Raw genomic sequence first — 19,043 nt, 5'->3', positions numbered from 1 at the left:
CAGGGAGGGCCCTGCCCTGCTCCTGAGCTTCTGCCTGCTTCTCCCCAGATCACACGGCAGCAGTACCAGAATGCACTCACCGCCTGCCACCTGGACAGCTCACCCCAGTCCCCCGACATGGGCGCCTTCACTGACGGGGACTCCAGCAAGGCCCCCACGACCCGGGGCACGCCTCAGACCCCCAAGGATGACCCTGCTGCCGTCTCACTCCTCAACCACAGGAGCAGCCTCCCGTGTAAGTCAGTGGGCGGATGGCCGAGCCTCCTTCCCATCTCGTGCCTCACAGAGCCCCAGGCCCCCTTCCGAGCGGAGCCTGAGGCGTCCACTGTCCTCCACAGGCAGCCGCTCGGACGGGCTGAGAAGCCCCGGCGAGGTGGTGTACCTGAGGATGGAGGAGCTGGCTCTCACCCAGGAGGAGACAACCGACTTGGAGGAGCAGAGCACACAGCAGCTCTCGCTGTCTCCCGCAGCAGGTCCCACAGGAGCAGGTCAGGACGGAGTCTGGGCTCAGACGAGTATCATCTTGGGCAAGGAGATGGCACACGGCAAGCTGGGTGAGAGGAGCCCTGGGACCCCAGCCCTGGAGTACACCCTCCCACCTCCTTACATAGCCACGGGAGAGACACGCCCACCAAGCACCTGCTATGGATTGGGCCCTGTCTCGTTCATTCTCCCAGGACAGCTGTGGTAGGCAGTGTTAGGAGCTTGGACTCTGCCTGGATCCAGCCCCCAACTCCTTCATGTAGGAGCTGTGCGATTTTAGACAAGTTACTTAAGACAAGTTGCTTATCTTCATTGATGATCCTCCTACATGAATAGCTATAAATGATGGTAGCTCTCTTGGGAAGTGGTGTTGAGTATAAACGGGACAGTATACTTTAAGGGCACACATATCACCATGTGTGGAGCATCTACAGTAGGTAGTTATTATTCGACTCGCCTTACAGACTAGGAAACTGGAGTCAGCCATCACTCTTTTTTTTTTTTTCTTAGAAAAAGAGAGGCAGAAACAGAGATCTTCCATCTGCTGGTTTTCTCCCCAGATAGCCACAATGGCTGGAGTTGGTCGATCCAAAGCCAAGAGCTTCTTCTGGGTCTCCCATGTGGGTTCAGAGGCCCAAGCACTTGGCCATCTTCCACTGCTTTTCCAGGCACATTAGCAAGGAGCTGAATCAGATGTGGAGCAGCCGGGTCTCAAGCTGGTGCAGACGGTAGTTTAACCCCTTATGCCAGAGTGCCGGCTCAGTCATCACTCTAACCAGCAGCACCCCTTCCTTTGGGCCCAGAGACCCAAGGTTGTCTGGGAGTTTTTCCTGAGGTCCTAGATTGCATTGCCTCCGAGACATTGAACGCTTTTGCCCTGATGGTGCGGTTGCTCCAGCAATCCCGACATCTTTCTGTGCTCACTAAGTACACACCCCAAACTCTCAGGAGGCCCCTACACCCACCTTCAGGCCACCTGTTCCCCTACCGGACCTCTCAGACCTACCCTAATCCAGAGTGTAAGAGCCCTCAGACCCAGAGAAATGCCTTGAAGAGAACTTACGAGGCCAGCAGACGACACTCTTGGACTCCTGGCTAACCCAGAAAATCCTGGAGGGTCACCGTTCCAGGATACAAGTTTAAAACCAGTGACCCTTCTCTCCCACACACACCGAATCCATCGCCAAAGCACAAGGGAAGAAAATGTGGCAAAGGCGTCAGAATGGAGGCGTGGGGTGGGGTAGTCTTTGAAATCACCCAGTCCTCCCTCCGCATGGGACACCTGAGGACCCTGGAGGCCTAGACAAGGGAAACGTTTGCTCAAGTCCAAACCTGTGCTTGAAGCAGCCTCAGTCTCTGGGTTTCGGTGCAGTGCCGTCTCCGGCTCGTCACCTGCCTGCCTGGTTGGCCCTAAGCCATGACCTCCTCCTGGTTCTCTTGGAATCCCCTTCTGAGGGTGCTTGAAGGTTGTTGAGCCTACAGTTTGCCAGGGCTGTGTGAGCAGAGGAGGGAGACAGCCCTACCTTTCCCCAGATGCCCTTTGGGTGGAGAATATACCGTGCCCTTCCTCCTTTGCCAAATGGTGCTTGGGGGTGAGGGCATTATCCCTCCCTTTGCATGGACTTCTGCCTTCCCTTCCTTTTATGGCACCAAAATGCCTGTTGCCAGCACCCTCTGGGCCTTCCCTCCATTGCCACGCCACCCTGCGCAGGCTCCTGTACAGGATGTCACGCAGAATCACCTTGCCTTGATCCCTGGGCATGGAGGTCGAAAAAACTTGAGTTCTCTCTTCCTTCCTCTCTCAGCGTCAGACAATGAATGTTGTAACATCCACCTGGACACGGAGACCAGCCCTTGCAGTAGCGACTTCGAAGAAACCATGGGCAAGAAGCTGCTGCGAACCTTGAGTGAGTAACGCTTCCCCCAGCCTCGGGCCACCCCCAGCCCCACCCGCGCGTTAGCAAGAAAAGCACATTAGGCTCTTGCTCCTGGAGGAGGCAACTTTGGCTTCTTTTGGGAGCTTTGTTGAGGCACAGTGCGCCCGGGCTTGGGCTGAGACCGCACCCTTGATAGTGGATCTGCCATACCTGCTGTGGTCTCTGGGCTAGGAGCTCATGGCCTGTGCCTGTAGGTCAAACCCCAACATCTCTCCTCCACTTGTTTTCGCCAGTAAACACTCACTAGACCATAGAGACCAGTTTGTTTTCCGCAGCCACAATGGCAGAGTCGAGTACTTGTGAGACCGTTTGGCCCACAGAACCTGTAACATTTACTATCCAGTCCTTTAAAGAAGGGCTTTGTGGCCAGGAGACTCACCGCACAGGAAAGCAGTCCCCTCGGCAGGTGACGGCCAAGGGGGTGGCTGGAATCCTGGAGTCTCCCTTCCTCCAGACAGCAGCGCTGGGAGCACATTGCTTTTCCATTCTTGAGGACAACTCCGCAGTTACCCCACTGCAAGGCAGAAGGGAGCTTACGTCAGAGCTGGAGAATGTAGGGCCCTGGGAATGGCTTCCAGCTGCCCCCACAAACCTTGGCTCTTGGGACATCAAAGGCCGTGAGAGCCGCGCTCTCTGAGCCAGGGTCTGGCAGTGAGTGGAGCCGGGGCCCTCAGGCGACGCAGGCAGGATCCTGAACGATTACACAGACTTTCCTCAATCCCTCCAGGAAATTGCCATTCCAGACGCTGTCCTGGATTTGTGGCTTTTCAAAGCTGCTGTCTTAGGTGGAAGGTGCACCCTAATCCTTCAAGATGTAAATATGCCCAGTCAGCCCTAGGGATACAGGCAGATCAGTCCCAGCCACGCTGGCCAGGGCTCGGGCTCCGTTTCTGCTTCTGTTCTGAAGAGCGCTTGGGCCGCTGAGAGTGTGGCCGGCCCCTCCAGGCTCACAGGGTGGTACTGACACACTTTGCAGGTGGTCGAAAAAGGAAGAGGTCTCCAGATGGAGAGAGAAGCGCAGAGGAGAACTCCAACCTGACACCGCTGATCACGTGAGCAGCACAGACAGAGTCGGCCGGGCGTGTGGGGCTCCAGAGCTTTGGGGAGAACCCGCCCTCCAGCACCTGCTCCCCGAGGCCCCCCCAGGTGACAGAGCATTCTGCCTTTCTTCCGCCTCTCCATCCCCAGCTGTCAGTGTGGCACATTTTCCCTCGTTGCCTCCAACTTGACTCAGAGCCTTGCTGTGGCTGTAATGGAAGGAAGTGCCTCAGATGGAAAATGCTAGCCCAGGCTGGGCCTGCAGAAGAGATGACCCCCACCCAACAATGCTGCTCTGGGACCCCTGATGATCTCTGGGCTTCCCCATGTCCTGGAACTCACCACTCTGTCCTCCGGAGCAAAAGGACACCTTCCTGCCCCGCTGCACGCTCAGCTGAGCTCTGAGGTGCCCCTGGCAGACAGGCACACAGGCGGCTGCGGTAGCAGGTGTGAAGGTCAGTTCTGGGGATGGACCAAGAACGCCAGGGCTGTGGGGCAGCGGGACGCAGCCATACCGCACACACGAGACTCATGTTCCAGCATTCAGCACTGTCAGCGACCGGTTTCCTGTTAGACAAAGGCCCTGGCAGCCTGGAGAAGTGAGTCTCAGCTGAATGGAAAGAACGGGAGGTGGAACGTTAAGTCACTGTTTTTCCCAGGGACACCAGTTTTGGCTCCCAACCCGCAGTCATCAGTTGACTGCTCTGGAAGAGGAAGAGCAGGAAGTGGGAGCCAGAGATGGAACTTCAGGTTTTAAGTAAATAATCATGAAAAAGAAAAAAAAAAAATATATATATATATATATATATATGTGACTGACAAAAGATTCCAAGCTGTTTTAGCCATGACAAACCAAAGAGTGCCCAGGTCAGCCAAGAAGGATGCGTGCTCTCACGAGACTTCAGTGTGCATCACACGGGAACGTTGAAGAGTCCTTCTTCTGTCTCACCCACTACCCCCAGCCCTTACTGCACTGCAGCGGGTTAGCTTAGTGTGCTTTATTCCAAGGACTCATAATAAATCCCTGGTTTTCTCCTGTACCTTAGGACAGGTGTAATTCCAGAGATAACCACCAGATGGCAGAAGGACTGCACATACGTGCCTCCAGGAAGGAACGCTCTCAGATCAAGAACCACAGGGGGCCTTAGGGAAAACTTGAAAGTGAGTGGGGTTTCCGTTTGGGACACCAGTCTCCACCCCCTTGATGCCCTCAGTCAGGTACTCAGTGCTCCCGTGCTGCCTGCTGAATCCCAAGCCATTCCCAGATTTCCCTATCCAGGCTTCCCTCCGTCACTCCCACCTCCCGCAGCCACTCAGTCAGAAATCAGATGGCAAAGGGACTGGTCATTCCTCTGGGTTATTTGCATCTCGAAAGGAAATGCTTACCCACAGGAACCTTGAACTCAGGGGTTCTTCACTTGGGGTCCATCACCCTCGGGGGTCCATAGTTGGACTTTGGAGGGGCTATGAAACCCCAAAACTGTCAGAGTTTAGTGTTTGTCCTTGTGCGTGTTTTCCAGAGGGTTAAGGCTTTCCTAAGTCTCAGTGGCCTCAGACTCACAAAGGGTTAAAATAAAACTCATTATTTTAAGTAGTGGACCCATGGGCCCAGAGTTTCTGCAATGCAGGGTGAAGTGAATACTGGGCGGCTTGAGTCAGATTTTTTAATTAGACATGATCTTCCGGGGTGTCCATCGCTCAGCAGGGAAGGCTGGCCTCCCTCCAGGAAGTGGAGTTCTCAGAAGTTCCAAGCACAACCTGTGTATAAACTACACCCCACACCCTTGTCCCCACCACCCCAGAGCTGCTGCTGTACACAGGAGGGTCACAGCATGCAGGAGGGAAGACGTGGGAGCCGGAGACGCCTTTCTGGTGGTGTCTCCTTGACTTGGACTTGACCCTCGCCTGACCTGCCCAGCAGGAGGCTCAGCCATGCATGACTGCTCCTAGATAGCTGCACAGCCACCCCTGCCAACACCTGCTCTGGCCCCGCAAGAAGAGACGAAGCAGCAGCCCCAGACCCCAAGCAGCCAGCTTGGAGCAGGAGCTGCCATCCTGCGGCCTCGTCCGGCTGGCCACTGGCCCAAGGGAGCCTGCCTGGCGAGGTTGCCCGTCGTGACCCAGGGCCACCTGCTCAGGCCGCTGCTGCTGGGTAACATCCATCCCTCTGCAGAATCCCCAAGGAGCCTGTCACCACTCCCCTCCCTGTCCCCTGCACCCTCCTCCCAAGATTTTCTTCAGGTTAAAAATCAAAGTTTAAAAAAAAGATTTTAAGATAAAGCATTTATGAAGGCTCAATAAGTTGTACATACTTTTTAAATAAAATGAAAATGCCTTTCCTGGAATCTTGCAGTTCTGAGGTGGTTTCATTGGAGATGCAGGTGGGTGGTGCACACCTGCCGGAAGAGGCCGGCGCGAGGCTGCGGGAAGGTCACAGGAAGGCCTCAGTACTGCATCCTGAGAGGCCAGCTGGGCAAACGCCAGAGACGGGAAGTCAAGCCCCAGGGAGAAGCCAGGGTGTGATGGAGACAAGAAAGGAGCACTAAGCTTGTGGTGAACCCATGTGATGCGTGAGGCATTGTGCTGGGTGCCTTCCAAGTTCAAGGTCTCGGTGGCCCCTGAGACAATGGGCTAGTCACCTTGGCTCCCTTCTGCAGACTCCAGCACTTTCCAGCCAAAGGCTAGAGAGAAGAACGGGGAGTGAGGCAGGCCTCCTGGTCAGCTTAAATTAGCACAGTGTGGAGGGAACCAAGATAATTTTTTAAAAGGTCAAATTCCTATTGAGATTGAGATGTAGCTCTTACCATGGCTGTATCTTAGTTTTATTTGAGTGGTCTTATGAGGGGTGTTTCCCATTAGTTTATAGAGGACAGGGATTTTTATCTTTGTTCACCAGGTTATTCTTAGCACCAGATGTGATGTGACACACGATCAAGGACTCACAAGTGCCACCTCCCTGTGTTTGAAAGGTCACCAGTAGAGGGGCCCGGAGGACTGTACTGTTTGTAGTTGGAAGGGGGCAGGGGCGTAGAACAGGTGCAGATCAAATTCTGGTTCAAGGTGAAGGACCTTTCAAACTGTGGGGCTCCACCAGCAGAACGGGATGCTCACCCCGTACTGAGAGCAGCCTCACCACTGCCCTAGCTGCACGTGCAGAGCTGAGACAATATGGAAGAAACCAGCTCACCAGGGAAGCGTGGGGACCCCCACCATCCCCCAAGACTGTAGGATTTTACCACTCAAAGGAGTTCTAGAAAGGTACAGATCCTGTTCATGTAAGAATTAGGTTTAAATACTTTAAAACTTCAAGTATTAACCCTGTTGTTTAAGAAAGACTCAGCCCCAGCAAGTTCTCCAAACCACCACTTGCAGAAGCCAAGACCGTCTGCGAACCGTGAGCTGTTTAACTGCTGCAGCTGTCCAAGGGCCTAGGGGGCCCTCCAGCTGCAGTAGGAGGGGCTGCTCTTCTAGAATCACCCTGGGCGATGTCATCCCTCCTACAGGTGATATCCAAAGACAGCTGGCCTCCGCATGACCTGCCCACAATATGGATACGGGGTTGCGGGGTGGTGAGTTCACCAGAGGGAGTCAGTCATATTTTGGGAACACATTTTAGTATTTACTTTAGCCACCAGTAAATCCCTCATTTTAAGCTGGGTTACAACTCACAAAATAAATTCCATGGGTCTTCATTAGGATTTTATTTATTAATTTTTTTTCAGTGAAATAGAATACAACAGAATGGACTAGAAAATGTCAGGATGCACTACACAGAGAGAGGGTCAGTAGCGGTTCTGAAACCTTGGTTTCAGTTCCAGAAGTGTGTATCTGCGTGTGTCATGATGCAAATCTCTTACCACACTCACCCGGAAGACAAAACTCGGGACCAGGGATGCCACCATGCAGAAAGAGCGGGAAGACAGCACACTGTGGGTGGAGATGACGAGTTTTAATGCCACAGCCGAATCCCACAACCACACTCGCCTCCTTCTGGCAACCTGCTCTTTGGGACTGGACTCTGCAGAGTTGAGCAACACACAGCAGCATACGAACAACACGGGCCACACTCCTGCTGCTAGGGAGAGTGGCAAGATACCTGCATCTCATGATCGGAGCACTGTTTTATTTTTAAATAAAAAGCTTAATTTGCCCTGGCCTCCGAAAGGCTCTAATCCCAAGCCCCCAGTTCTTTCCAAGAGGTGTTCTCCCTGGACCAGGTTACACAGCATCCGCCCTTCTCAGTCCTTGAGTCATCTTCAATCCATGATATGTACAGCTGGGTTTGTGTGGGTGGGGGACACACGTGCAGAGACCCAATCAGGTGGTGCTGGACTGGAGGGTGTTTCTTCACTGGACTTTGGTGACTGCTTCATGGATGGAGGTGGCCACGTAGTCGAGGTTTTTGGTGGTGAGGCCACACATGTTGATGCGCCCACTTGGCAGCAGGTAGATGTGTTTTTCGTTGATCAGGTAGTCGACCTGCTTGGCTGTTGGAGACAAAAGAGCTCGTCAGAGTAGGAGGGGCCCTGTAAGCAGTGGAGGTGCAGGGATTGTATAATAACCACAGTTTTCCAGACTTTTTGGACAGCCCCCGCCTCTCCCCAAGACAAATGCCATGAATGAGCCAATAGCTGAAAACCTACGCTGACCTCTGACCCGGGGCCATCAGGTGTGTGGTCACTTCCCAGCCTTCCGCGTTTGCAGCAGTGCCGCAGGTATGAAATGGGAAAGGGCCGCCTCTCTTTTCTTTATGCTTCAATCCCATCCCTAGAGTGGTTCTGCATCACTGCCAGTCCATGATACAATTCTGGCTGATCTTGGCCTAACTGATTAGCTCCCTTAAGACACCGTCAGTCTGAGGGCATGGGATAATAGTAGAATCATTACAACAATCAAAGGAGCAACACTATGTGCCAGGCGGTGTTCTAAGCACTTTATTTTTGATGCAGTTAATCTTGGTAATAACCTTATCATATCATCCCTATCATATAGATAGGACCGCAAGAAACTAAATGGCTTTCCCAATTGCAGCTGCTGAATAGTGAACATGGACTTTAGGGCAGGCAGTGTAACTCCCGTCCTACAACTCTAAGCTGCCTCTCGATGGCAGTAAAACCCTGGACTCTGGACTGGTGCTGCCCACGCGTCCCGCCAAACAACAAAATAAAACAAACAGCAAGCCAGCTTTGGGAGGCACCTTGACCAGCTTTAACTGCGAATGACGGTTACCTGCGGAGATAAAGCCCCGCCTCACAGCCAGCAGGGCCACAGGCGAGGCCTGTGTGGAAAGCTGTGCCCCAGATGCAAAGGTTGTGGTCCGGGCTCCCACCCTGGATTGGTTTTGTTTGAATAAAAATGCAACTTCCCCACTTGTGGGCAAGAGGGGTGTGTCACAATTTGAGAAACTAGTGACAGTCAAGGACTTTTTCCCTGGAAGAAGGATAATATGCAATGTTTTGAATATAACTCGAGGGATGTCGCCAGCTCCCATGCTGGTGGAGAACAGGTCCCCAAGAGCTGTGACATTGGCCGGCGCTGCGGCTCACTAGGCTAATCCTCCGCCTTGCGGCACCGGCACACCAGGTTCTAGTCCCAGTCGGGGCGCCGGATTCTGTCCCGGTTGCCCCTCTTCCAGGCCAGCTCTCTGCTGTGGCCCGGGAGTGCAGTGGAGGATGGCCCAGGTGCTTGGGCTCTGCACCCCATGGGAGACCAGGAGAAGCATCTGGCTCCTGCCTTCGGATCAGCGCGGTGCGCCGGCCGCAACGGCAAAGGAAGACCTTTCTCTCTGTCTCTCTCTCTCACTGTCTACTCTGTCCAAAAAAAAAAAAAAAAAAAAAAAAAACTGTGACATGAGCTTTGGGGAAGCGAGGCAGTGGGACTTGGCCTTCACTGTGCGATTCCTCCCAATGTTCTGTATGTTTTCCTAATGAAACGTTGGGAGGAGAGGGAAAAAAAACCTGCTTTTAAAAATGGCAAAGGAGGGGCTGGCGTGGTGTCACGGGGGTTAAGCTGCTGCCTGCAACACCAGCACCCATATGGGCACCGGTTCAGGTCCCAGTTGCTCCACTTCTGATCCAGCTCCCTGATTTTGTGCCTGGGAAAACAGCGGAAGATGGCCCAAGTACTTGGGACCCTGCCAACCACATGGGAGACCTTGATGGAGTTCCAGACTCCTGGCTTTGACATGGCCCAGTCCTAGCTGTTGCAGCCATTTGAGGAGTGAACCAACAAGTGGAAAATCTTTCTCTCTCTGTAACTCTGCCTTTCGAATAAATAATCTTAGAAAAAAATGGTAAATGATATCAAGTAAAAATATGACTTTTATATAGTAAGCACAGGTCTGGTCTCATCATTGGTCAGTTCACAAAACTAACTCCAACTCTGCTTAGTAGTAGTTCATCTTGTGAACTTTCAGAATGCTGCTACTAGAGACCATTTCCATTATGCTTACTATTTTTTTTAAAGATTTGTTTATTTGAAAGGCAGAGTTTCAGAGAGGCAGAGAGAGAGAGAGAGAGAGAGAGTCTTCCATCTGCTGGTTCACTCTCCAAACGGCCACAATGGCTGGGGCTGGGCCAAACTGAAGCCAGGAGCCAGGAGCTTCTTCCAGGTCTCCCACACAGGGGCAGGGGCCCAAGCACTTGGGCCATCTTTCACTGCTTTCCCAGGCCATAGCAGAGAGCAGGGTCAGAAGTGGAGCAGCTGGGGCTCAAACCAGCGCCCATGTGGGATACTGGCACTGGAAGGAGTGGCTTTATCTGCTATGTTATAGTGCCAGCCCTACATTTATTATTCTTACAGTTGTTTAAGGATGTCTTACTCAAGTGAACTAATTCCCTGTTCCAGGCATGAGAACACCCACAGCTAACCGGGCTATTCCTTTACTTTCTTTGGTTGTTGGCTCTAAACCACTTGCTAGAACAGAAGTATCTTGGGTATGGGTCAGAGCACAACAGTGCTTTTCTGAGATGGAGTCAGGAGGCAGGAGGACACATTGAGAAAACCTGACTTGTCCTGGCCCTAAGCAAAGGCTGGTGGAAAATCAAAGCACAGCTAACACAGGTGAGCTCCAGGCCAGCAACCAACAGGAGTGGTGTGAGTGAGTGCACGTGCTCGGGCCACTTACGGTTCAGCCCGGTGAAGCTGAACATGCCAATCTGCTCAGTGATGTGATTCCAGGTCCCAGGGGTCTTGAGGGCTTCTAGTCGTGCCCTGAGTTCCGCTCTCATGGTCAGAATCCGGTCAGCCATTGTCTTCACGTTATCTGTCCTGAAGCAAGGACAGCGGCGTATCCAAGCCAGATGGGAGAGAGTACACAAAACATGTAGGTTTAAAAACTGCAGTTTGAGCCATGAAATGTAACTGGGATCGCAACCTGCCCATCGCAACGGGTGGACACCTGGGTGGTGGCTGAGCAGAGCAGAGACAGATGCAGCAGGCACAGGGAACAGGACAGCACTGGGTGCACGGATAAAGGCAGTGCTAGCCATCCCCCTCCTTTTCTCAGATTTATTAATATTTGTTTATTTGAAAGGTAGAGTGACACACAGAAGACAGAGATCTTCCATCCCCTGGTTCTCTCCCCAAATGCTTTCAACATCCAGGGCTGGGCCAGGCCGAGGCCAGGAGCCTGGAACTGTGTCTAGGTCTCCCATGTGGGTAGAAGGGGCCCAAGTGCTTGGGCCATCATCTGCTGCCTTCCGAGGTGCATTAGCAGGAAGCTAGATGGGAGGCGGAGCAGCCAGGACTCGAATCCACACCCCAGTAGGGGACGCGGGAGTTCCAGCAGGGGATTAACCTGCTGTGCCACAACACCCACCCTGGTGTACCTCCAGTTTCATCTCAGGCTTACCTGAGGTGATAGCTTTTTATCAGGCCTAGCTAACCAAAGATTGCAGAGTCAGCAACTACATAAAAATTACTTTATTGTAAAATAAAACACGTTAGTGTCCTCTTATCTATGGTTTCTCTTTTCACAAGCTCGGCTACCCTTTGTCAACTGCAGTCAGTCCAAAGTATACGGAAAATTCTAGAAATAAACAATTCATACATTTTAAATAATTTTCACTGCAGTACATTGTTATAATCTCTTACTGTGCCTAGCTCATAAATTAAATTTCATTATAGATACATGTAAACGTAGGAGATAACACAGTATACAGAGGGCTCAGTACTATCCACAGCTTCAGGTATCTAGCGGGTGGGTTTTGGAACGTATCCACTGTGGATAAGGGGAGACAACTGTATAAATCCGAGATGGGAATCAAGAGCCCAAAAAGTGTCACATGGCCATGACGCTGAGTATTCTCTCGGGAATTCCTTCTTGTGACTTCCAGCTTCCAGGGACAGAAGACTGGGTGGCAGGCAGAACGGCAGAGACACCCATTCACTGAGCACCTTGGCCTTGGTCCCTGGCAGAGACACCCATTCACCGAGCACCTCGGCCTTGGTCCCGAGTGCTGTGTTGGGCACCCGTGAGCTAAGCATTAGCTCTGCTCCACAGCAGAATCTCAGATCCAAAGAGGTTAACGTGGAGTGGACTTTTGTCTTAGCAGTTACGATGCAGGCTAGGACACCGACGCCCCGCACTGGAGGACCTGAGTTCAACTCCCGCCTCTGGCTCCTGATGGCAGCTTCCTGCTCACGTTCCCCACCAGCCACGTGGGACACAAAGACTGAGTTCCTGGCTCCTGGCTTTGGCCCCCTCCCCAGCTGTTGCAGCATTGGGAGAGTGAACCAGAGGATGGGAGTCTTCTCTCCTGCAAGCGCCCCCACCCCCACTGCCTCTCAAGTAAGTAAAAACTTACAAAGTAAAAACAAATAAAATTCTTACAAAAAAAAATTAGTGTAATTCCATCTTGTCTCTGCCAAAATAAACAGAAGAGGCCTAATTAAATACAATGGACAATCACAGTTCTGCACTCCCAGCCCTCACCTCTCCGACTATGAGCCTCTTACCATTCCTTAAAGAGCTCAGGAGTAGAGAGGGTGTAGGCCACGATGCGGGCTCCCTGGGCGGGGGGATTGGACCAAGTGATCCGCACAATCTTCTCCATCTGGGACAGGACCCGGAGGATACAGTCAGGTTCTTTTCCGACCACGGTCAGATTCCCCACTCGCTCATCTAGAGAGAGGGACAAGAATCAGCCTTGACTGCCAAGGGGGCGCGGCGGAGAGGCGGGGCTGTCACTCGGGCGAGCACTCACTGTAGAGCCCGAAGTTCTTGGAGAAGGACTGGGCACAGAAGAGCTCGAAGCCTTCAGACACAAAATAGCGAACGGCCCAGGCGTCTTTCTCAAGGTCTCCAGATGCGAAGCCCTGATAGGCTGAGTCAAAGAAGGGGAACAGAAACCGGCGCTGCGAGCAAGGAGAGTGAGTCAGGGCAGGAAATCCTAGAACCAGCCTGACGCCGGCCTTCCGTCCCCAGCTGGTGCCTAGAAGGGCAGCTAACCCTGTCCGCTCCTCCTGTTTCGTGTCCACCTGCCCCTAACCTCCATTTTTACGTGTTTCTCTGTTCAGCTAAATCCCAACCAACAAGCCTAACAATTTCAGTAAACTTTGCCTTCTTTTTCTTGGTTTATTTATTTTCATCTACTTGAAAGGAAGAAAGCAAGAGAGAGAGAGACAGAGAGAGATCTTACATATGCTGGTTCACTCCCCAAATGTAATAATCAAGCTGAATGAACCAAGCTGAAGCCAGGAGCCACAACTCCATCAGGGCCTCCCATGTGGGTGACAAGGGCCTCAAACACTTGAGCCATCACCTGCTGCTTCCCAGGATGCACTAGCAGGAAGCTGGATCAGAACTGGAGTAGCCAGAGCAAGATCCAGCACTCCGGCATGGGATGTGGCTGTCCCAAGTGACAGAACCCTTTGTACCACATCTGCCCCAAATAAACCTCACTTTCATCTACTTGAAAGGCAGAACAATAAAGAAAGAAAAAGAAAGATCTTCCATCCTCTGGTTTAGTCTACAAATGCCTACAACAGCTGAGGCTGGGCCAGGCTGGGCCAGGCTGAAGCCAGGAGTGAAGAACTCCTTCTGGGTCTCCATGTGGGTGGCAGGGTGCTGGACTGGAAGCCGAGGAGCCAGGACTCAAACTGGCACTCCAATATGGAACAGAAGCTCCCAAGCAGTTTAACCCAAAACCTTACTTTTAAAGTAGATTGTTCTAGAATGTCACAACACAACTTTGCCAACAGAGCTATTGCTGGGGCATGGAGGTACTGTCCCATGTTAGGAGTCTTCTCCATGAATTCCTGCTGTGATAAATCAGTCAAGTGAGGCCTGGTATCCCCAGAGCTTCCTAACTTTAGGGCCATTCGACTGAGGACTCAAAAAAAAAGCAGAGTAGCCCCTATTCTTGTCACTCCTGTCTCCTCAAAGGGCCCCGCATACCAAACCCTCCCCTACTGCTGGCCATTCTCTCTGAGAGGAGGCCACTGCCCCCTCCCAACCTCTCCAAACCGGAGCCCGGTGGATCTTGACTCTGGCCTTTGCAGGTCACCCCCTACATCCAGTCACATCCCAAGTCCCACTGGTCCTGTCCCCTGCAGACTCCAGAATCCATCTGCATCTCACCCTCCCCACTGCCACCTACTGCTTTCAGGTCCATCAACTCCCATCTGGAGAAGGGCAGTAGCCTCCCACTGCTCTCCCTTTCTTCCGTTCCCGCTGTGTAGGCAGGGCGACCTTAAGACAATGCACCATCTTACCACGTCACTCCAACAACAGAGGCTTCAGAGGCCTGGGGCTGCCCAGAGAACAAAGTCCCAGGCCTCAGCATGGACCTGGTCCCTTTCACTCTTTAGCCTTAGCAAGGGCAGTCCTGGGCTTGGACCACACTCCTGCCTCTTCAGGGAACACTTGCTCTCTACCAGCACCCACCCATTGCGGCCTTCCTCACTCCTCCCCGTCCCGTAAGGCTGAACATGAAAAACCACTTATTCCATGAAGTCTTCTGCCATCACCACCATTCCCCCAACCTCCGTCCTCCCCCCACACACACTGACTGAAGTCTGGACCATAGACCCCCATTCACATGGCTATCTCCCAAAATGCTAACTGCCTTCGTACTCACTAGCCACCCGAAAGAGGATAAGGGCAGGGACCATGTCTGCTTTGTTCATCACTGTATCCCCAAGGTACCCAGCACATGAGAGCTCAACAAGCATTTTATAAGCCTGTTAATGAAGAATGTATCCACTTGGAGCTAGAGACTCCAATATAGATTATCACAAAGAAATAATTAAAATAAAAATTTTACATAATTGTTCATAAGATCAAGAAATCAGAAATATGCCTAAATATCCATCAGCTGATTTACCCAATCACTAATATGGCGTAGCCATGAAAGAAATATAATAGGGCTTTGAAAAACCATGCTGCAAAACATGTAGTGATGTGTACCAAGCAGTTCAAGTGAAAAACAAAATGTGCTACAAAACAGTGTAGACAAAGTGATCCCATCTCTGTAAAACACACACGCACACAGCCTGACATTCTATGTACCCAAACACTAACAGTGTCAGTGTCTTTCTTTTGGGTAACAGGATTTACAGTTAATATTTATTTTCTTCTTTGGACTTTTCTCCATTTTTCAAATTCTCTGGTAAGCAGGCCCTGCATGGGAACACATCAAATCACAGTAGGAGCCGTGCTCCATTTAAGAGGTTCTCAGAAAAGGCGGTTACCTTCATCACAGAAGCGATCTGCTTCCACTGCTCCGGGGTCGGGTCGGTCCCAGTCGGGTTGTGGGCACAGGCATGGAGGACAAAGATGGAGAACTCGGGGGCGCTCTGCGGAGAAGGAAGCTGTGTCAGCTCTGACACTAGCAACACCCCGGGGAGGCAGAGTCGGCCGCGCGCCGGCAGCAGAGGGCAAGGGGCGCCTGTGTCTTAGCTCTTCTTCAGTCTGTGGTGCTCTCCCCGTTGCAGGACAGTTCAGAAACCGCCACCTGGCTCGGGAAAAGAGTCCAGACTCTCGCTAATCAATCGCTCTAAGGCTCTTACTGCTCTTTCTGATGACACCGTGGGACCTTTCCCTTCGTCTTCTCTATCACCCACCTCCAGATCATTCAGGAAACCCTGGAGGTTGAGTCCTCTCTTCTCCGCATCCCAGTAGTGATAGGATCGGATGTCCTTAAAACCAGCGGCAGAAAATACAGCATTATGATTCTCTGCAAGCAAAGGGGTAAACCGTTAAACGCTCAGAGAAACACTAGGAGGAGGCCTAATTAGAAAGGATATAAGTTGGCTTCCAGGGCCCTCACAGACTCAAAGTCCACAGGGATCCCTGGGGCCAGGAGTCAGAACAGAGAAGGACTGTCACCAAGAGCAAGTCCACCCCTTGCATTCATGCCAAACTTCCACCCCACTGCACTGCTACCTCCTACATCTACACTCCACACCTCCTCTGGGGAGTTTCAACACAGCCTAAAACAGAAGCCCTCCAGGAGACTCAGGAGAAACTATTCCTGATTTGAATTTGAGTACCATGTTTCTCACGTAAGGCCATAAACCACCGTCACGCACCTCCCCAAAGTCACCGTTTTCTGTGAGGATAATTCTCTCTGGCTTCCCTGTCTCTCCCCTCGTGACAGCTCAAAGACTCACCCCAGGTTGGTGAGGATACATAGACTGGCGTGTCCTTGTTGTTTATGCCATTGTACCACCGTGCTAAGAACTCAGCTCCAATCCGAAGGGCACCTGTTCCGCCCAAAGACTGCACACCTCCGACCTGAAAGAGAAGAAGCAGGGTCATAGGTTGCTAATGGTGAGGTCAGAGGATACCGGCAAAACTAAGGTCACAATGGGCGCTTGCTGTGTGCCTGCTCAGTGTCAAGCCCTGTAATTGTGGTATCTCACTCAAACCTCACCCTGGCACAAGGAGAAGGCACTGATACTGTGGCCTCTGTTTACAAATGAGGAAACAGGCTAAGCAAGGGAAGCATGTCGCTCAAGGTCGCCACCCTGTGCACAGGAGGCTGGAGTCCTCCCTGGCTCGAGGCGGAGCTTCTGAACACAGAGGCGGGGCCATCGCCACCACACTAGTGCCTGCCCAAGAAGGCAAACCCACATTTTCAGCTCCCATCCCGAGATTAAAATGTCTTCCAGCAGAAGTTTGGAAAACTGTCTCTCGCTTGCCTTGACACCAACCTGCAGAACTCCTTCTCATCTCTGGGATTAGGGCTTGTGAAGCCGCAGGAACATGTTGTAGCAAAACAAGGGTGACATGTGAGTGCCTTTCCTCCCTCTCATCTCAGTGACTTAATATGGGCAGTAATAAAAGTCCCAGTTGCTCCTCTTCCAGTCCTGACCTCACCTGACCCTCACACACCAGGAAAGTTCTATATCCCCAGTTTCCCTATGAGGAAAGGGATGCAGGGAGGCGGCAAGCCGAAGCACGAGGCTGGTAAGTGGCGGAGCTGGGCACAAATACGGGCTGTCCACTCTACACCTGGTCACTGCATCTTGCTATGCTGTTCTACCAAGCTCTGCGTTTGTCCCTTCAAAACTCTCATTAGGGCTCAGCATAAGCCTTTCAGTAGAGAAATGGCATCAATTGCATGTTGCCCAATACAGGCACGGCCAGAGAAGGAGGAGGAAAGAAAATCACACGCAAAAGGAGGGGTACACCAGGCTTCTAACCGTGGTGACTCCGCAGAGAGGACTAAGATGAAGGAACAGTGGGCAAAAGAGACTTTGGCCCAATCTATAAGTTGTCTTTTAAAAACAAGAAGAGAGATGGGGCCGGCGCTGTGGCGTAGCAGGTAAAGCAGTGCCAGCATCCCATATGGGTGCCAGTTCGAGTCCCGGCTGCTCCACTTCTCTGCTATAGCCTGGGAAAGTAGAAGATGGCCCAAGTCCTTGGGCCCCTGCACCCACGTGGGAGACCCAGAAGAAGCTCCTGGCTCCTGGCTTCAGATCGATGCAGCTCCAGCCGTTGCAACCAATTGGGAAGTGAACCAGCGGATGGAAGACCTCTCTCTCTCTCTGCCTCTCCTTCTATCTCTGTGTAATTCTGACTTTCAAATAAATAAATCTTTAAAATAAATAAATAAATAAAAACAAGAAGAATGTGTTCATGTGTTATATGTAAAATTTTACAGTAATTTTAAGAAATGGTTTAGATGTTGGAGATTTGCTATAAAATGATCCAGCTTGGCAGTGGCAAGGGGTTGGGGAGTAGGAGGGGCGAGATGTACAAGATTAACCGCATCAGAGTACAGGTGACTGCAGAAGCTAGGTGATGAGACACAGGGATTCCCCAACTTTTTCTTTTTTCTTTCTTTTTTTTTTTTTTTTTTTTTTTTTGGACAGGTAGAGTTACAGACAGTAAGAGAGAGAGACAGAGAGAAAGGTCTTCCTTCCATTGGTTCACCCCCCAAATGGCTGCCAAGGCCTGCGCTGCGCCGATCCGAAGGTAGGAACCAGGTGCTCCCTCCTGGTCTCACATGCGGGTGCAGGGCCCAAGCACTCGGGCCATCCTCCACTGCACTCCCGGGCCAAAGCAGAGAGCTGGACTGGAAGAGGAGCAACCAGGACTAGAACCCAGGGCCCATATGGGATGCCGGCGCCACAGGCAGAGGATTAACCAAGTGAGCCATGGCACCGGCCCTGCTTCCCCAACTTTTACACAGATTTGGGGTTTTTTTTGTTTTTGTTTTTGTTTTTCGACAGGCAGAGTGGACAGTGAGAGAGAGAGAGACAGAGAAAGGTCTTCCTTTGCCGTTGGTTCACCCTCCAATGGCTGCCGCGGCCGGGGCGCTGCAGCCGGCGCACCGTGCTGATCTGAAGGCAGGAGCCAGGTACTTATTCTGGTCTCCCATGGGGTGCAGGGCCCAAGGACTTGGGCCATCCTCCACTGCACTCCCTGGCCACAGCAGAGAGCTGGCCTGGAAGAGGGGCAACCAGGACAGAATCCGGCGCCCCGACTGGGACTAGAACCTGGTGTGCCGGCGCCGCAAGGTGGATGATTAGCCTAGTGAGCCACGGCGCTGGCCTTACACAGATTTGAAATGAAAGGGTGAAAAAACCATCCTAGATATGGAAAAAAGTTTCCGAAGTCTTTTCAAAACCTAACATAACCTTGATGCTGCAAGATGCTAGAGGAGGAGCTGGCGTGTGGTGCAGCAAGTTAAGCCGCTGCTTGCAATGCCAGCATCCCATAAGAGCACTGGCTTGAGTCCTGAATACTTCACTTCTGATCCACTTCTCTGCCCATGTGCTTGGCAAAACAGACAAGAATGATCCAATTGCCTGGGCCCCTGCACCCACACGGGAGACCTGGATGGAGTTCCTGGCTCCTGGTTTTCGCTTGCCCCCATTTGGGGAGTGAACCAGTAGATGGGAGATCTCTCTTTTTCTCCCCCTTTCTCTCTCTCTCTCTCTCTGTAACTGCCTTTCAAGTAAATAAATAAATCTTAAAAAAAAAAAAAAAATGGATGGGCCAGCACTGTGGTACAGTTTGGTAAGCCACCACCTGTAGCATTAGCATCCTATATGGGTTCCAGTTCAAGTCTTGGCTGCTCCACTTCCAATCCAACTCCCTGTTAACGAGCCTGGGAAAGCAGCAGCAGATTG

At 51.9% G+C, this 19,043-nt stretch overlaps 2 protein-coding genes across 6 annotated transcripts in view; one reads left to right on the top strand and one right to left on the bottom strand.

Annotated features, from left to right (window-relative positions):
- CNNM1 (cyclin and CBS domain divalent metal cation transport mediator 1) overlaps positions 1-5,803 on the top strand; it is a 65,432-nt gene extending 59,629 nt beyond the window's left edge. For 3 of the 5 annotated variants that reach the window (XM_051824063.2, XM_051824065.2, XM_051824062.2), the window contains 5 exons: positions 49-235; positions 339-554; positions 2,289-2,390; positions 3,397-3,472; positions 3,609-5,803. In XM_051824063.2, the coding sequence (XP_051680023.1) occupies positions 49-235; positions 339-554; positions 2,289-2,390; positions 3,397-3,472; positions 3,609-3,705 (678 nt within the window). In that variant the 3' untranslated portion in view covers positions 3,706-5,803. Of the gene's footprint in view, positions 1-48; positions 236-338; positions 555-2,288; positions 2,391-3,396 lie in introns of all 5 variants that reach the window. The other 2 variants (XM_051824066.2, XM_008270319.4) reach the window with 2 other exon arrangements.
- A 1,341-nt stretch (positions 5,804-7,144) lies between these two features.
- The window catches only part of GOT1 (glutamic-oxaloacetic transaminase 1), a 30,397-nt gene continuing 18,498 nt past the window's right edge, over positions 7,145-19,043 (bottom strand). The window contains exons 3-9 of the mRNA XM_002718630.5: positions 16,074-16,197; positions 15,525-15,637; positions 15,153-15,257; positions 12,665-12,815; positions 12,417-12,582; positions 10,585-10,727; positions 7,145-7,945 (exon numbers count right to left, since the gene is read on the bottom strand). Of these exons, the coding sequence (XP_002718676.1) occupies positions 7,806-7,945; positions 10,585-10,727; positions 12,417-12,582; positions 12,665-12,815; positions 15,153-15,257; positions 15,525-15,637; positions 16,074-16,197 (942 nt within the window). The 3' untranslated portion in view covers positions 7,145-7,805. The remainder of the gene's footprint in view (positions 7,946-10,584; positions 10,728-12,416; positions 12,583-12,664; positions 12,816-15,152; positions 15,258-15,524; positions 15,638-16,073; positions 16,198-19,043) is intronic.

The sequence above is a fragment of the Oryctolagus cuniculus genome, chromosome 15, assembly GCF_964237555.1.
Source record: "Oryctolagus cuniculus chromosome 15, mOryCun1.1, whole genome shotgun sequence".
NCBI classification, from domain to species: Eukaryota; Metazoa; Chordata; class Mammalia; order Lagomorpha; family Leporidae; genus Oryctolagus; species Oryctolagus cuniculus.
This window is presented reverse-complemented; position numbering and strand designations above follow the sequence as displayed.